Here is a 14,151-nt window from a genome sequence, read left to right on the forward strand (position 1 = left end):
ACTCAAGCTGAGCATGGAAGTCTTGCTCAGCTGAAGAGATAAGGATCAAAGTTTAGGAAGGTTGAAGCAGCTATAATTAGCAAGGCACAGTACCAGAGAAGAGTGAGCTATGTAGAAAAAGAGCTCAACAACCTTACCTGGGGGTGGATACTTTATATCTGGCCCAACAAAGCTTAAAAAGAAGACTCAAATAAATCAAATTGATCCACAAATAACTGCCCACAAAACAAAATTCAGTCCTCTTTAAAAGAAATCAACAAAATCAAGACATTCAGTAAGTCACAATATCCAGCAACCAATAAAGATTACAAGAAATGTTAAGAAACAAAAATGTGAGCCATAACCAGAACAAAAAAAATCAATCAATAGAAAAACATATTAAAAAAAAGAAGTAAACCAAGAACAAAGATAGAACTGTAGGAAACACTCAGTCAAGGTGTAAAAAACAGAAAGATAAAGGTTCAGCAAGTTATTGAAAAGGAATCCTATAAGATGTTAGAAGAGGTCAGGCATTGTGGCTCATGCCTGTAATCCCAGCACTTTAGGAGGCAAAGGCAAGAGGATGATTGAAGGCCAGAAGTTCAAGACCGGCCTAGGGAATATAGTGAGACCCCATCGCTACAAAAAAATTAAAAATCAGCCTGGTGTAGTGGCACACGCCTATAGTCCCAGCTACTCAGGAGGCTCAGGTTGAGGATGCAGTGAGCCATGATCATGCCACTGCACTCCAGCCTAGGTGACAGAGCTAGATCCTGTCTCAAAAAAAAAAAAAAAAAAGTGAGAAGAATCAGAAGAGCGCTGATGTGTTATGGAAGTCACGAAGTCATGTAAGGAGAAAGTTTCAAAAAAGAGAAAGTGGTCAACAAGGAGATCAAGTAAGACAGAAACTCAAAAGTATTCACTGGATTTGGTAAGAAGATATCGACTAAGCCTGGCAACGCAGTTCCAGTTGAGATGTAGGGAAAGAAGTTGTATTGCTGAGGGTTTCTGGAGTGAATGGGAAGGAGAGATGACAGCCATTTTCAAGGTACGATTGACTCTGCCCAGGGTGGGCAAGTATGTGTATGTTTTACTTTAGAAAATATTTTTTTCAACTATTCTACCACATTTTAGCAGTGTCTCCTTTCTCTTCCAGTCACATTTCTTTGTAACACATAAAGTACTCCCAATAAGAATTATCAAAGTAAAACTGTTACCAAAAAAGGCATTCAGCAGCTTCTGAACCTGAATATTGCTTCCCACAGTGCGGTACAACCCTTCTGTCTTGATCCCTAGTGGAGGAAAAAATCAGGTTAATTTCACCTGTATAGCTAGAGTTGTCATCTCCCCCTGGTACACTAGAGTCAATTCAGATAGGAAGGGGTCACACTACATACTCCAAGTTCTCCAGGCTTCCCTGTAACAGGGAAATAGTCCTAAAGCATCTCTCCAAATTATCCATCCTTTCATTTGGAGTATACCAAGCCCTCATTAATCTGAAGAGAAGAAAACAAACTCTATAGTAAATAGAAGCATATGCTTAGTTTGGGCGGCAGCAGAAAGCTGAGAATGGTGCTGCCATCTTAGAAAGAAGTTCATTTAATTGAAAAAGGAGGAAGGATCAACCCTCAAGTTGCTTCTAAGCAGTGATGTAAATCAGGAGAGGGCTGGAGTAAGGCAGCTGTGAAACAAAAGGCCATTTCCTGCACCAAGAAAGACTAAAAAAAACATTTCAAAGAACAAAGAGACTTGATTCACATACTACACTTGCCCACAGTCTAAATATCCTCAGAAGGAAACCAGGGAGTATTGGCAACCAGGAAGAATGCTGATTCCACATCTCCCTGAGTTTGGCTCTGCCCCCATCAATTTTTATACCAGTATGTACTGTGGCAGAAATTGAACTCTTGATCATTTAGGATAGAACCATCATGACACTGCTTAAGGAGTGCCAGGTACTATTTGAGAATACTTTATAAACTTATAAGCTCTTTAAAAGCAGGAATCCACAAATTATCCAAATATGCTTGCATACCACTAGTTTAGAATTTTCTGAAATTTTCTAGCTTGCATCTACTACACAAGCTTTATAAACAGTCTTCATTCCTAAAACGCTACTTCAGAGAAATTGCCCAGGATAAAATCAGAGTGACGAGATTCAGACAATGAGATTCAGACAATGCCAAGACTATGGTTCAGATCTTACCTTTGGTCTCAATAATATTGATGCACTTCCTGACAAACTTGAAGCCCACTTCATTTAGCTCCACTGTTTCAAGCAAAGGAAAAGAGTTAGCGCCTGCTGCAACAGGTGTCACCTATTAAACATTTAATGACCATGCAAAGGGACTGCATTGAGAGAGCTAAGGGTTTTTGGTTGCTCATTTCCAGTCACCCTTAAATGAAAAGATTCATTTTTTCAGGGGAGGTTTAACATTTTAACTCTTATAACACAAAATACTTATATTTAGCCCTTTGCATTGTCTGCTTTCACCATGACAATGCCAGCCTAAAAATGTGAAATGTTAGCCTAAAAATACAATTCCTATCATGCTTCCAGAACAGGAAGGATATATTTCTCTACCCACGATGTAAGCTAACACAAAGTGTCTACCTTAGTTCAATTACCAGACACATTTAAAAAATATATGGCTGAATTTTATTTCACACAAAGGCAATCATATTCTGACTTGTGTTAGTAGTACACATCATTAATGATGGTATTTACTACGAATAGGACAGCTGGCAGTTTACAATGCTAGTAGACCAAAAACTTGAGTGACTCACTTTCTTGCTGTTTTGTTATAGGGCTGTGGTAGATCTACAAAAGAAGATAAACAGAAAGATCCATGGCTATTGTCAATCAATATAGGAAAACAGAGAACATAATATTAAATATCTTTCCCCAGATAGGCATTAAAAATGATTAGAAACTCCAGGATGTTAAAAAAATAGTCAAGTGGGCTAAACATAACTGTTTTGCCAAGATTGCTAGAAAATACTTGAACAGGCCAGGCGTGGTGGCTCATGCCTGTAACCCCAGCAATTTGGGAGGCCAAGGTGGGCAGATCACTTGAGGTCAGGAGTTTAAGACCAGCCTGGTAAACATCGTGAAACCCTGTCTCTACAAAAATCCAAAAATTAGCCAGGCATGGTGGCGTGCACCTGTAATCCCAGCTGTTTGGGAGACTGAGTCAGGAGAATCTCTTGAACCCAGGAGGTGGAGGCTGCAGTGAGCTGAGCTCACACCACTGCACTCCAACCTGGGCAATGGAGTGAGACTCTGTCAAAAAAAAAAAAAAAGAAAGAAAGAAAATACTTGAACAATCCCTGAAAATTACACTGAATTTCACATAGTTCACCATAGCTACAGTTGTAGCCATTCCATCTTAGATATTTACTTATGTAACACCTGGGGCATTTTTATGATAAAGCAAGAGACCAGGAAAGTGTTTTCCTCATGGCTATGTACCTGTCTAATGGGTATTATAAAATTTAAATGTTCCTAACACCAATCTCCCACCCTCAAAGACTGGTTGATGAATACTTCTCCGTGGAAAGGCAAATGTCCATCTGAAAGAGATCCATGAATACACCAAGATTTGTCTGTGTTGTCTTGGAGTATGCGCTGTGATAGCTACGTGAGAGACCAGAAAGAAGATTGTTGACTCTTGAAGTCTAGTTCTGGCTCTACCTCTACCTCTTAAGAAATTTTGGGCATGCCCTTTCCATTCTCCAGATCTCAAAATTTATATCAGTAAAGTGATCAGGGTTGGAGAAGACATTCCTTCAAGCCCTGATCTTCTTTGACAGTTTAGGCAAAGGCATGGATGAGATTTGTAAGACTAGTGAACTGGAGTGTTTAGTAAAGGAGCAACAACATTAGTAATGTGAGGCTGCAGGAAATGAGCCCTCTATATGCCATCTGTTAAGAGTCTGTTTGAACAGCCTCTCCTTAAAATAAGTTCTGCATATGTGTGTATGCCCACAGATATTTCAGTGGGAGATATTTCTGTGCCAGCCAGACCTTGCTGCTACTTTTCTAAACAAGGGATTTGTGGGAAAATCTGCCATGATCAAGTTGGTATGGATCTACATTCAGTGGGCCCATGTGCTCACATCATTCTCCACAGAAAGCCATCTGCATCCTTTGATTCTTGAAAACCTAAAGGGAGAGCAAACTTGGGAGAGGGAATTGAAAGATAAATGCCTTGCTGAGCTTCCCAGCATCTGCCTACAGAAACGTCACAAGCATGAAAGAGTTCAGCAGCAGGTTTCTGGGAGGTGACAAAAGGAAGACAGTGCTAGAATATTTTCTGAATGGCAGTGCTCAGAATACCAAGTCTCTCCTGCTACCTTCCAGTTTACTGTAAGTGCAATCTGGGATCTAGTTACTCCTCTAAATTCTCCAGGATACTGAGGACGCATAGAAAGAAAAACCTAGAATGCATTTTCCCTCCTAGCCAGTTTTTCACTTGAATTAAGCAAAGAAATAAGACTGTATCTGAACACTGCTGGATCTTAGGAGTTTTGTATCCCATCATTAAGATCGGCTAGCACATTGTGGTTTACAAGATGACTTCCATCTGGTTTTTCTAAGCAACCCTGTGAGATAGGTAGAAAGAAATTATTAAAGCCCTTTTACTGAGAAGAAAACTGAATCTCAGAGAGATGAAATGATTTGCCCAGGGTCACATAGCCATTTAATGGCAGAACTAGTACCTATATCCAAGCTTTTGGAACTCCAATACCAGGAAGCTGATATTATTTAATATACCACTAAGAAACCAGAATGTTTTTCAATTATTTCCAACTGTTCCTATTGGTCGCTTGATGATAATCAGTAACCCTTTCAAGGGATTGCTTGTCCTCCTGCGTAACGGTGTTCTAAATGGAACGGTACATCTTGTGATACAGGATGGCAATGCCATCTCCGCTACCAGCTGTACCCTCAAAGAGAATAAACTGAGTTGGTGGTATAAGGGTGAGGCAGAAAAATCATTCTGAATAAATGTTTAATAAGTGCCTATTTATAACTATGGCAAGTATTTTTCATATTAACACATATTAATTAATTAACACATATTGATTTTATAACCTGAAAATGGCTTAATTCTTTCTGAAGAAAAGCTTATGGGCATAGCTACATAGTCTAACACTAGAGCAGGGAGCTGAGAGATCTGCATTCTAAGCCCAGTTTTGATGTTTTCTCTGAGGGTGGTCTCAGAAAAGTCCCTCAACCTTTCTGGAACTCCAGTTGCCTTACCTGCTAAGAGATGTGGAAACAATTCCTTACAGCTCTAAAACTGAGACTGAACAATCCATTACCATTTAATTGTCTGAGACCCAGTGATACCACTAGAGGGCACTCATACACTGGCATATGCTGGGGAGGTTTCCCCAGCGTCAGGTAACTTACAGGTTCTTTCCCATCCATGGCTTCCATCCATAGCCTTCTGTTAGCTTCTGAAAGGGCCTGCAGAGTGATGGTTCCTGGCCTGAGGGGGAAAAAATGATAAGTATAAAGTAGAAAATTCATCTGAGAGAATGGAGTCTTGTGATCTAGGGTCCCTCTCTGCCCTGGAGGTTGTCACACTGAACAAGCATAGGCCTACAGAATACTAATTTTTCAAAATCTCTTTTATTCAAGAAAACAATAGGCAATTTAGAGAACAGTAACTTTGGGAACCATGGAGGCGGGGTTGGTATCTTGGTGGCCTTGTGCCAAGATCCTGCAAGAAATAGGAAGGTAACTGTCAAGACGCCTCCATAATGCACACCTAAATTGGCCCCATTGTGCTTGAACCAAACAAAGGCTCTTACTGCCTTACTCTGTTGGAAGCCAGCCACTTCGTCTGAGCTCTAGGAATGAGCATGTACATCACAGGCACATTCATCTCTCAGTAAAATGGCTTTGCTTCTTCTAGCACCTGCAATGTCCAAGAAACTTTTTGAGTTGGAATAAATTCAACAACATGAGTACTGGCTAAGACACAGGGAGGAGGCGTTTTGGCTAATAAGCAATTTTATGACTAATAAAAACAACTAATATTTACTGAATGCTTACTAGGTGACAAATTTTGTTCCAAGTAAACTATGTATATTAACCTAATTAATATATACAATAAGGCAGTTATAGTAATCATCTCTATTTCACAGAAGGGGAAAATGAGGCACAGAGTAATTATCCAAGGTCATATAGCAGGGAACTACTAGAGACAGGACTTAAATCCAGAAAGTCTGGTCCAGCAGCCATATTCTTCACTACTACAATATAAGGCCTCTTCTGCCTGGCACACGGCTTCAAACCCTGTTTTATTCTATTTATTTGCAGGCTACCTGCTGTGGTCTGAATATTCCCCAAAATTCATAGGTTGAAACTTAACTACCAATGTGATGATATTAAGAAATCGGACCTTTAGGAGGTGAGTTAGTCATAAGGGTAGAACCTCATGAATGGGATTAGGGCCCTTTTACAAAAACTTGAAAGAGTAGGTTCATTCCCTTCCATCTCGTCTGACATATGAGGACACGGTGTTGGTGCTCTCTGGAGGGCACTGCAACAAGATGCCATCTTGGAAACAGAGACCAGGCCCTCACCAGACACTGAAACTGCTTGGACTTCCAGCTTCTAGAAATGTGACAAATGAATTTCTGTTGTTTATATATTACTGGGTCTCAGGTATTTTGTCATAACATCACAAATGGACTAAGACACTACTAACTACCCAGAGATATCCCAAGTTGTTATGCTCTTTATGGTCCTTTTAGATCTTTGTGACTCAACTGGAATTTTGAGATTAACCGTACTTTATGCAATGTATAAAGTCTCCTTGCATTCTCTTGGCTTGCTGAGCCATTAGGAAAACATTGTTCCTTCCACAAATTCTGTGATAAGATGAGACCTCTCCTAGAGTCACAGAATGATAAAAGCATGCCAAGAGAGTTCAGCCACCCTGGATAAGTAACTAGGCCTTTCTAGACCTCAGTTTCTCTATCTGAAAGGGTGCTGGAACACAGGAGCTGGGAGGTCCTTTCCATTACTGATATCATAGGAATCCTGTTCTACCTGCTGGAATGATGGGGTTCCTGTCCTACCTTCTCTTACTTCATTAAAGCACCTCTTAATGACAGTTTTGTGGTTACTGGCCACAATATATACTTCCACAGCCATCTTGAATGGGGTCATCCATTGTTAACACAAAAATGATACAGATTCACAAACCAAAATTCAAATAACATCACCTCCCTCATGTGACTGTGGTGACGACTAAAGGAAATTATACACTTAAATGGCTGATAACAGTGCCTGTCACAAAGGAGGTACTTGGCAAATGTTAGCAATTGTTTTTATTATTATTATAATTATTGTTGTTGCTGTTATTAAAACATTTCAAGCTCTGCCTTGCTATGAGCCTGTCATTTTAAATACTGCTAAGAGCCTAAATTTAGAACCAGGTACAGTGACTCACACCTGTAATATGAGCACTTTGGGAGGCTGACACAAGAGAATCACTGCAAGCCAGGAGCTGAAGATCAGCCTGGGCAACATAGCAAGGCCCCATAGCTACAAAAAATAAAAAATTAGCCAGATATGGTGGTGCACACCTGTCAGTCCCAGCTACTCAGGAGGCTCAGGCAAGAGGATCGCTTGAACCTGTGCCACTGCAAACCAACCTGGGCAACAGAGTAAGACCCTCTCTCTAAAAAATTAAAAGTTAAAAAAATAAAAAATCTTATCCTCTCTTCCTGACATAGAAAAAGTGGCTCAAAGAGCCCTTTGCTCTGTGCTCCAGGGAATGTGAGTACAGCTGCCTGATGCCTGCTAGGAAGCCTGACTCTGTTCCTTATATCAGATTGACTAGCCAGAAAAGCAGATGTCATGTCACTCAAAAGACTCCACATGCGGAGAGGGGCCTCAGCACCTGTTCATCATTATATTTAACGCTCTATTTTGCAGCTTGTTTCTTCTGCTTATAATAGACAATATAAAAAAACTAAAAACAGCATGGAGTCAGGCATAGTGGCTCACGCCTATAATCCCAGCACTTTGGGAGGCCGAGGCAGGTGGATGTCCTGAGGCCAGGAGTTCAAGTCAAGCCTGGCCAACATGGTGAAACCCCATTTCTATTAAAAATACAAAAATTAGCTGGACATGGTGGCACACGCCTGTAGTCCCAGCTACTCAGGAGGCTGAGGCAGGAGACTTGTTTGAGCCCAGGAGGTGGAGGTTGTGCACCACTGCACTCCAGCCTGGGCAAGAGAGAGAGACACCATCTCAAAACAAACAAAAAGAAACCAGCCATGGGCTTTGGAGACCTACAGACCAGGGTTTGAGCTCAGCCTCACCATTTACTATGTGACTTTAGTTGGGCAAGTCAGTTAAATGTATGTGGGTCTCAGTTTCCTCACTGGTAAAATGGGGGGTAGATTAAATGAGGGAATGTTTTGTAAAGTGCACAGTATATAATAACTAAAAGTGTAGATGCATCAAAACTTTAATCCCTGGGTTCTAGTGTCAAAAATTCTTCAGCATTCTAGGATAAGAAAAAAACACACTTAAAAATAAACATCAAATTTAGTACTTATGAGCCATGCATAGCACCAGGTACAAGAAACATAAATTGATCCTAGCCCCTAACCACGGGGACAAACTGTTTGCAACTGCTTGAGTTGGGGATATTATTTGCATAAAAGGGAAGCCACAGCCAACAGTAATTTTCCGCTTCCTACTGGAACTGAGGCTATCAGGAAAATGAGTGACAGTCTCATGGTTACTGGCAACAATATATACTTTCAGAGCCACCTCACTTGGGATCATCCATTTTTAACAAAGAAATGACATAGATTCACAAATCGAAATTGTGAGGGTCAAACAATAATCTCTCCATTTTGAAATAAGGAAACAAGCTAAGTCCTTTATTCCCCAATTTTTTAAAAAATGCCCTCATCATTTAGTCTGATTGTTATGATCCCAGTCACTGCTAGTTTTGTTCACATGATATTGTAATGCACCCTTCAAGTTCCTTTCTAGCAATCGGATCATTTTGCAAAATTCTATTCTATTACTAAGTATCTAACATCTAGAAATAAAAGGTTGAGATAAAATCTAGAAACAGATTTATTCGGTTTATTTTGGTACAACCACCCAACTATAAAGCATGTCTTTCTCCACAATAATGCCAAATGCATTCCCTTGAAATTTTAATGGTTAAAATTCTCCTCTGATAAAACTGCTCAGGTTCAAGTAAAAGAAGAGGGCACTGGGGAGAAACAAACACAACGAAGTCCAAAATGTGCAAGCCTTAGCTGTAAGATCTGAAATGTGATAATCACACTATTTCCAGTTCATATGAGTATCTGTAAAGTAGGGAAGGTCTGCATCATTTTTGCACCAAATGGGGGGAAATGACTTTCTAATAACACCACCACCCTCTACCCCATCTTCCCTCCCTCAAAAATGTGTGCCAATTCATTTGTTCTTTTATGTGATATTAGGAGATTTAACAAAGAATGAGCTTTGTTATCCTTTCCTTCTTGCAAGATCACCAAATGTTGACCTTTTGCACATCTGATAGCAAATTAAATCCCAGGAGAGACTTTTTCTTCCCAGAGCAAGTGAGGCAAAGCTGATAGAAGCTTGCACAGAGAAAAGCAGCACTGGGCCAGCTCTAGCAGGGATCCCTGGGAAGGGCAGCCAGAAGAGCTGGCTTGAGTAGACTCACAACAAAGTCCCGAATAGACTTACTCATTGTCATCAACGTGGGATGACGGAGGAAAATAAAAGACCTACCCAGGCTAAGCATCTGGTACGTGGGGACATTGCCAATTCACAGCGGCACAGCTTACCTTTCATTAGTTTCTATGTCAAAACAGAACCTCTTGTCGATAGACTCCGTCTTCCTTCTCACACAGTACTTCAGTGTTAAGTCCAAGGGCCCCTGATATGAAACAAGAATTAACAGGCAATTTTTTAAAAAAGACACAGAAGCTGTTTCTGCTTCCTACAGTGTCTTCAGTGTCACTTGGAAGGCGTCTGGTCAAGGCAGCAGGAGCAATGTGTAGACTCACTGAGAATCTTGTCCCTTCAAACAGTATTTGCAGCAAGATGGCAGATGGTTTCTCCCCGCTCCAAGAATCAACGGCTGAGACCAGGAGAAATTGTTCAGAGTCATCCAGCACTCTTTCCCAAGAAGGAAGACTTAATAGGAAGCTCAATACACATCATGTAAGGGGAGTGTAGGAGAAATGGGCTGCCTGAATGGCATTAAGTGTACAGAATAAAATTTTCATGAGGCCTCTAGGGAGGGAAATTGTGACGGGGTAAGTGGCTGTCTAAAACCTCCCTTAGAAAGTCAGAGGGTAGCTGAGCAAAGAAGCTTCCATTAAAGTGGCAGATGAAGGAGGGAGAAAAACATTTCTGTCTCCCAACTCCAGACTCTTTAGGATGACAGAAATCACAAATGTAGTCACTCCAAAGGTAGTGCAAAAGTAGAGGAAATAGTAAATGTGTGTATTAGTCATGGTGGCATTTGATATTTCATATGTGCAGCAAGGACAGTGTGGCCCACTTTAGTCCTGTAGGTAATTAAGGGAATTAAAACCCACTGTGTCCACAGACTAAAATTCTACAGTCTCACCTTGTTCAGATTTCCTCTCTTATCTCAACAGAGATCATGTGATACAGGTAAGAGAAGTAACATTTATCACTTACTATGTGCCATATATTACGCTACGTATTCTTTTTTTTTTTTTTTTTTTGAGACGGAGTCTTGCTCCATCACTCAGACTAGAATACAGTAGTGCGATATCAGCTCACTGCAACCTCCGCCTCCAGGGTTCAAGCGATTCTCCTGCCTCAGCCTCCTGAGTAGCTGGGATTACAGGTGCGCACCATGCCCGGCTAATTTTTGTATTTTTAGTAGAGACGGGATTTCACCATGTTGGTCAGGGTGGTCTCGAACTCCTGACTTTGTGATCCACCCACCTCAGCCTCCCAAAGTGCTGGGATTACAGGCGTAAGCCACCGTGTCCAGCCTATGCTAGGTATTTTTAAGCCACTTTTCTTGTTAACAACCATTATAGAGAAATGACACTTAAAGAGGTAAAGCAGCATACCCAAAGTCATCCGAATTGATATAGTGGAAATAGCAACACACAAGAAAGTTTAACACCTAGGGTCTTGTCTCAGTTATACCATTTACCAGCTATGTGACCCTGGCCAAAACACAGCAGGTCATGCCTGTAATCCCAGCACTTTGGGAGGCCAAGGCAGGTGGATCACCTGAGGTCAGGAGTTGGAGACCAGCCTGGTCAACATGGCAAAACCCCGTCTCTAGTAAAAATACAAAAATTAGGCACAGTGGTGGGCACCTGTAATCCCAGCTACTCGGGAGGCTGAGGCAGGAGAATCGCTTGAAACTGGGAGGCAGAGGCTGCAGTGAGCCAAGATCGTGTCACTGCACTCCAGCCTGGGTGACAAAGTGAGATTCTGTCTCAAAAATAAATAAATAAATAAATCATATTCCATCTCTAAGTCTTAACTTCACAATCTATTAAATGGGAATAACACAACCCACTGTGGTATCTCAAGTTAGGAAACACTGCCCAGGTGCCTACATACTATGACATACAAACTGGCCCACGTGGCTCATTACCCAATACTTCTTGCTCATCAGCACACTCAAACACTTGCAGGCCAATCTTTCCTTGCTCCTGCACTATAACAACTCAACTCTAAATTAATCCTTCAGTATGCCTTTCTACCCCCAAATGTGGGATGTCACACATTAGTCTTTCAAAATGAGAATTATGAGCAAAGTCACAGACTCACTCTTTCTCTTTAAATTCTCAATGTCCTCAGCTTCAATGACATTGCAGCTCAGGGACCTAGGCCCTGCCCATCATTCCAATCTCATCTCCAGCGACTGCTCACCTGTTTAATGCCCCTACAATGCAAAAGTACTCTTATTTCACACACATATCATGCTATTTCATGATTGCATGACTTTGCCTATATTAATCCCTCCACCCAAAATGACCTTGTCTATCTTCTTTGCCTGACTAAACTCTTACTTATACTACAAACTGCAGTTCAGCTTTCACTTCCTCAAAAATCCTTCTTCAAACCAACACATTGCCCACTATGTGCTTTGCACGTAATATTAAAATGTCCTATTTTTATGTTTAATTTCACCACTTGACTAGGAAGTCTTCAAAGACATGAACAGTATTCATCTTTATACCTCCAGTACCTTGCAAATACTTAGTGCTCAATAAATGTTTATGAACTACTTTATCATCCTTACCACTTTTCTGATGAGGAAACTAAGACTGAGCAACATTAGGCAATTTACTCAAGGTCAAAAAGCTACCAGACCACAGAGCTAGAATTTAAACACAGGTCTGAAGATTCAGATTGCAGTACTCCTTCTTCTGACCACAAATTCCTAACAGGGAAGGGATGAAGATCTAATAAATTATCATTTGAGAAGATGATCAGAAAATTGACCATGAAAACACAGATGAGAGCTGACAGGCTAAAGTAGTGGGACCAACACTATAGCAAGTGCCACAGTCAGAAAGATGGCCAATTCCTGCATCTTCAACTTGGTCTCACTTCCTACACAAATTGGGGGCACTGACTTCACATAGCTCCTAGGAGGGTAAATGAGGAGCATGAATATGACAGAAGGGTCTAGCTCAGTGTCTGGCACACAGCAGGTATTCAAGAAATAGTGGTTTTTGTAGTGTTATTATTATGGTATCATTTATTTGTAAAATTTATAATTGTAAAATACAAACTAGTATTAAGAACTGAAACAGAGAACTGACAGGAAGAAATCACTTCCAACTCCAATTTGGGGAAATCCAAGTAACTCCCACCACCTCCCTCTGCCTTGTGAGTAACTAAGTTCTTCTTTCCATTCCATAAGGAATACCACATTAAAAATGCTCAGGCCACCACCATTGCAGTTTTGCAAGCAGCTACTCAATGAAAAGAGAAGAGGGAAAGAAAAGCTAAAAGGAGGGCTTGCTGGCTTCTGTCAGGAGGATATGAAAGTGGTATCTGCTGACTCTGTCTTGGGGTTTGCAATAAGCACCTCTGAGCAGCCTCAGAGAAAGTGCCTAAATGAAATTACTGCCTACAAAAGGAGCTTTCCTCTCCAGTATTTGAAAAGTAATGTGTGTAGAAAAATAAAAGAAAGAGACTGCAGGCCAGTGTTGCTTATAAGCACTTCCTAGTCAGATTCATCAGCTAAGTTCTGACTGACTTGGAACAAATCAGTGCTAAAACACAGGATGAATTTATTGGAACCACACTGAAAGGTGCCTTGGCAATTGGCAGACTGGAAACTGAGGAGGGTTTTGAATGAGTAACTGGCCCATGATAAAAGCACAGTAACTGGAGCCGTGGCTCACACCTGTAATCCCAGCAATTTGGGAGGCCAAGGCAGGAGGATCACCTGAGGTCAGGAATTCGAGATCAGCCTAGCCAACATGGTGAAACTCCATCTCTACTAAAAATACAAAAATTAGCTGGGTGTGGTGGTGCGCACCTGTAATACCAGCTGCTCAAGAGGCGGAGGCAGGAGAATTGCTTGAACCCGGGAGGCGGAGGTTGCTGTGAGCCGAGATTGTGCCATTGCACTCCAGTCTGGGCGACAAGAGTGAAGCTCCATCGCAAATAATAATAATAATAATAATAATAATAATAATAATAATAATAAAGCATAGCCGAGGATTCCAGAAACTCTGTTTGATACAACATCTTCTACAAGTCCATCCCATCACCAAAGCACATTAAAGCAGGGAGGTAAATCTTGTGGTTAAAAGACCACCCTCACTCCAAAAAAATTGCCTGAAAGCACATTTCCATCCTCTCTAATTCAACATGAGCAAGCCACACAAGAGAGATCTTCCATGAAAAGGATCAGCAAGGGAGAGAAACTGTCCCAATTTTTCTCGAAATTCCTCCCTACCTAAATTGGGTCTTCATGTACTACTTTCAATGCTAACAAATAACCCTTGAAGCACTTCCAACAAACAATTTGTAAAGAGTGCAAATGCTTAAAAATCATGCACTAAGACCCTGTCTGAGAGCCAGTTAAAGGGGAAAGACGCACATTGAACTACTTTTAGAATATAAACAATCTTGTCTAAAGATCAGCT

The 14,151-nt window shown here is 41.0% G+C and overlaps 1 protein-coding gene across 6 annotated transcripts in view; it reads right to left on the bottom strand.

Annotated features, from left to right (window-relative positions):
- Nucleotides 1-14,151, bottom strand: part of OPHN1 (oligophrenin 1) — a 392,357-nt gene that overhangs the window by 159,040 nt on the left and 219,166 nt on the right. For all 6 annotated transcript variants that reach the window (XM_024240815.3, XM_063721071.1, XM_063721072.1 and 3 more), the window contains 5 exons: nt 9,829-9,920; nt 5,399-5,477; nt 2,767-2,800; nt 2,186-2,248; nt 1,197-1,271 (listed from right to left, as the gene is read on the bottom strand). In XM_024240815.3, the coding sequence (XP_024096583.1) occupies nt 1,197-1,271; nt 2,186-2,248; nt 2,767-2,800; nt 5,399-5,477; nt 9,829-9,920 (343 nt within the window). The remainder of the gene's footprint in view (nt 1-1,196; nt 1,272-2,185; nt 2,249-2,766; nt 2,801-5,398; nt 5,478-9,828; nt 9,921-14,151) is intronic.

Source organism: Pongo abelii, chromosome X (assembly GCF_028885655.2).
Source record: "Pongo abelii isolate AG06213 chromosome X, NHGRI_mPonAbe1-v2.0_pri, whole genome shotgun sequence".
Classification (NCBI taxonomy): Eukaryota; Metazoa; Chordata; class Mammalia; order Primates; family Hominidae; genus Pongo; species Pongo abelii.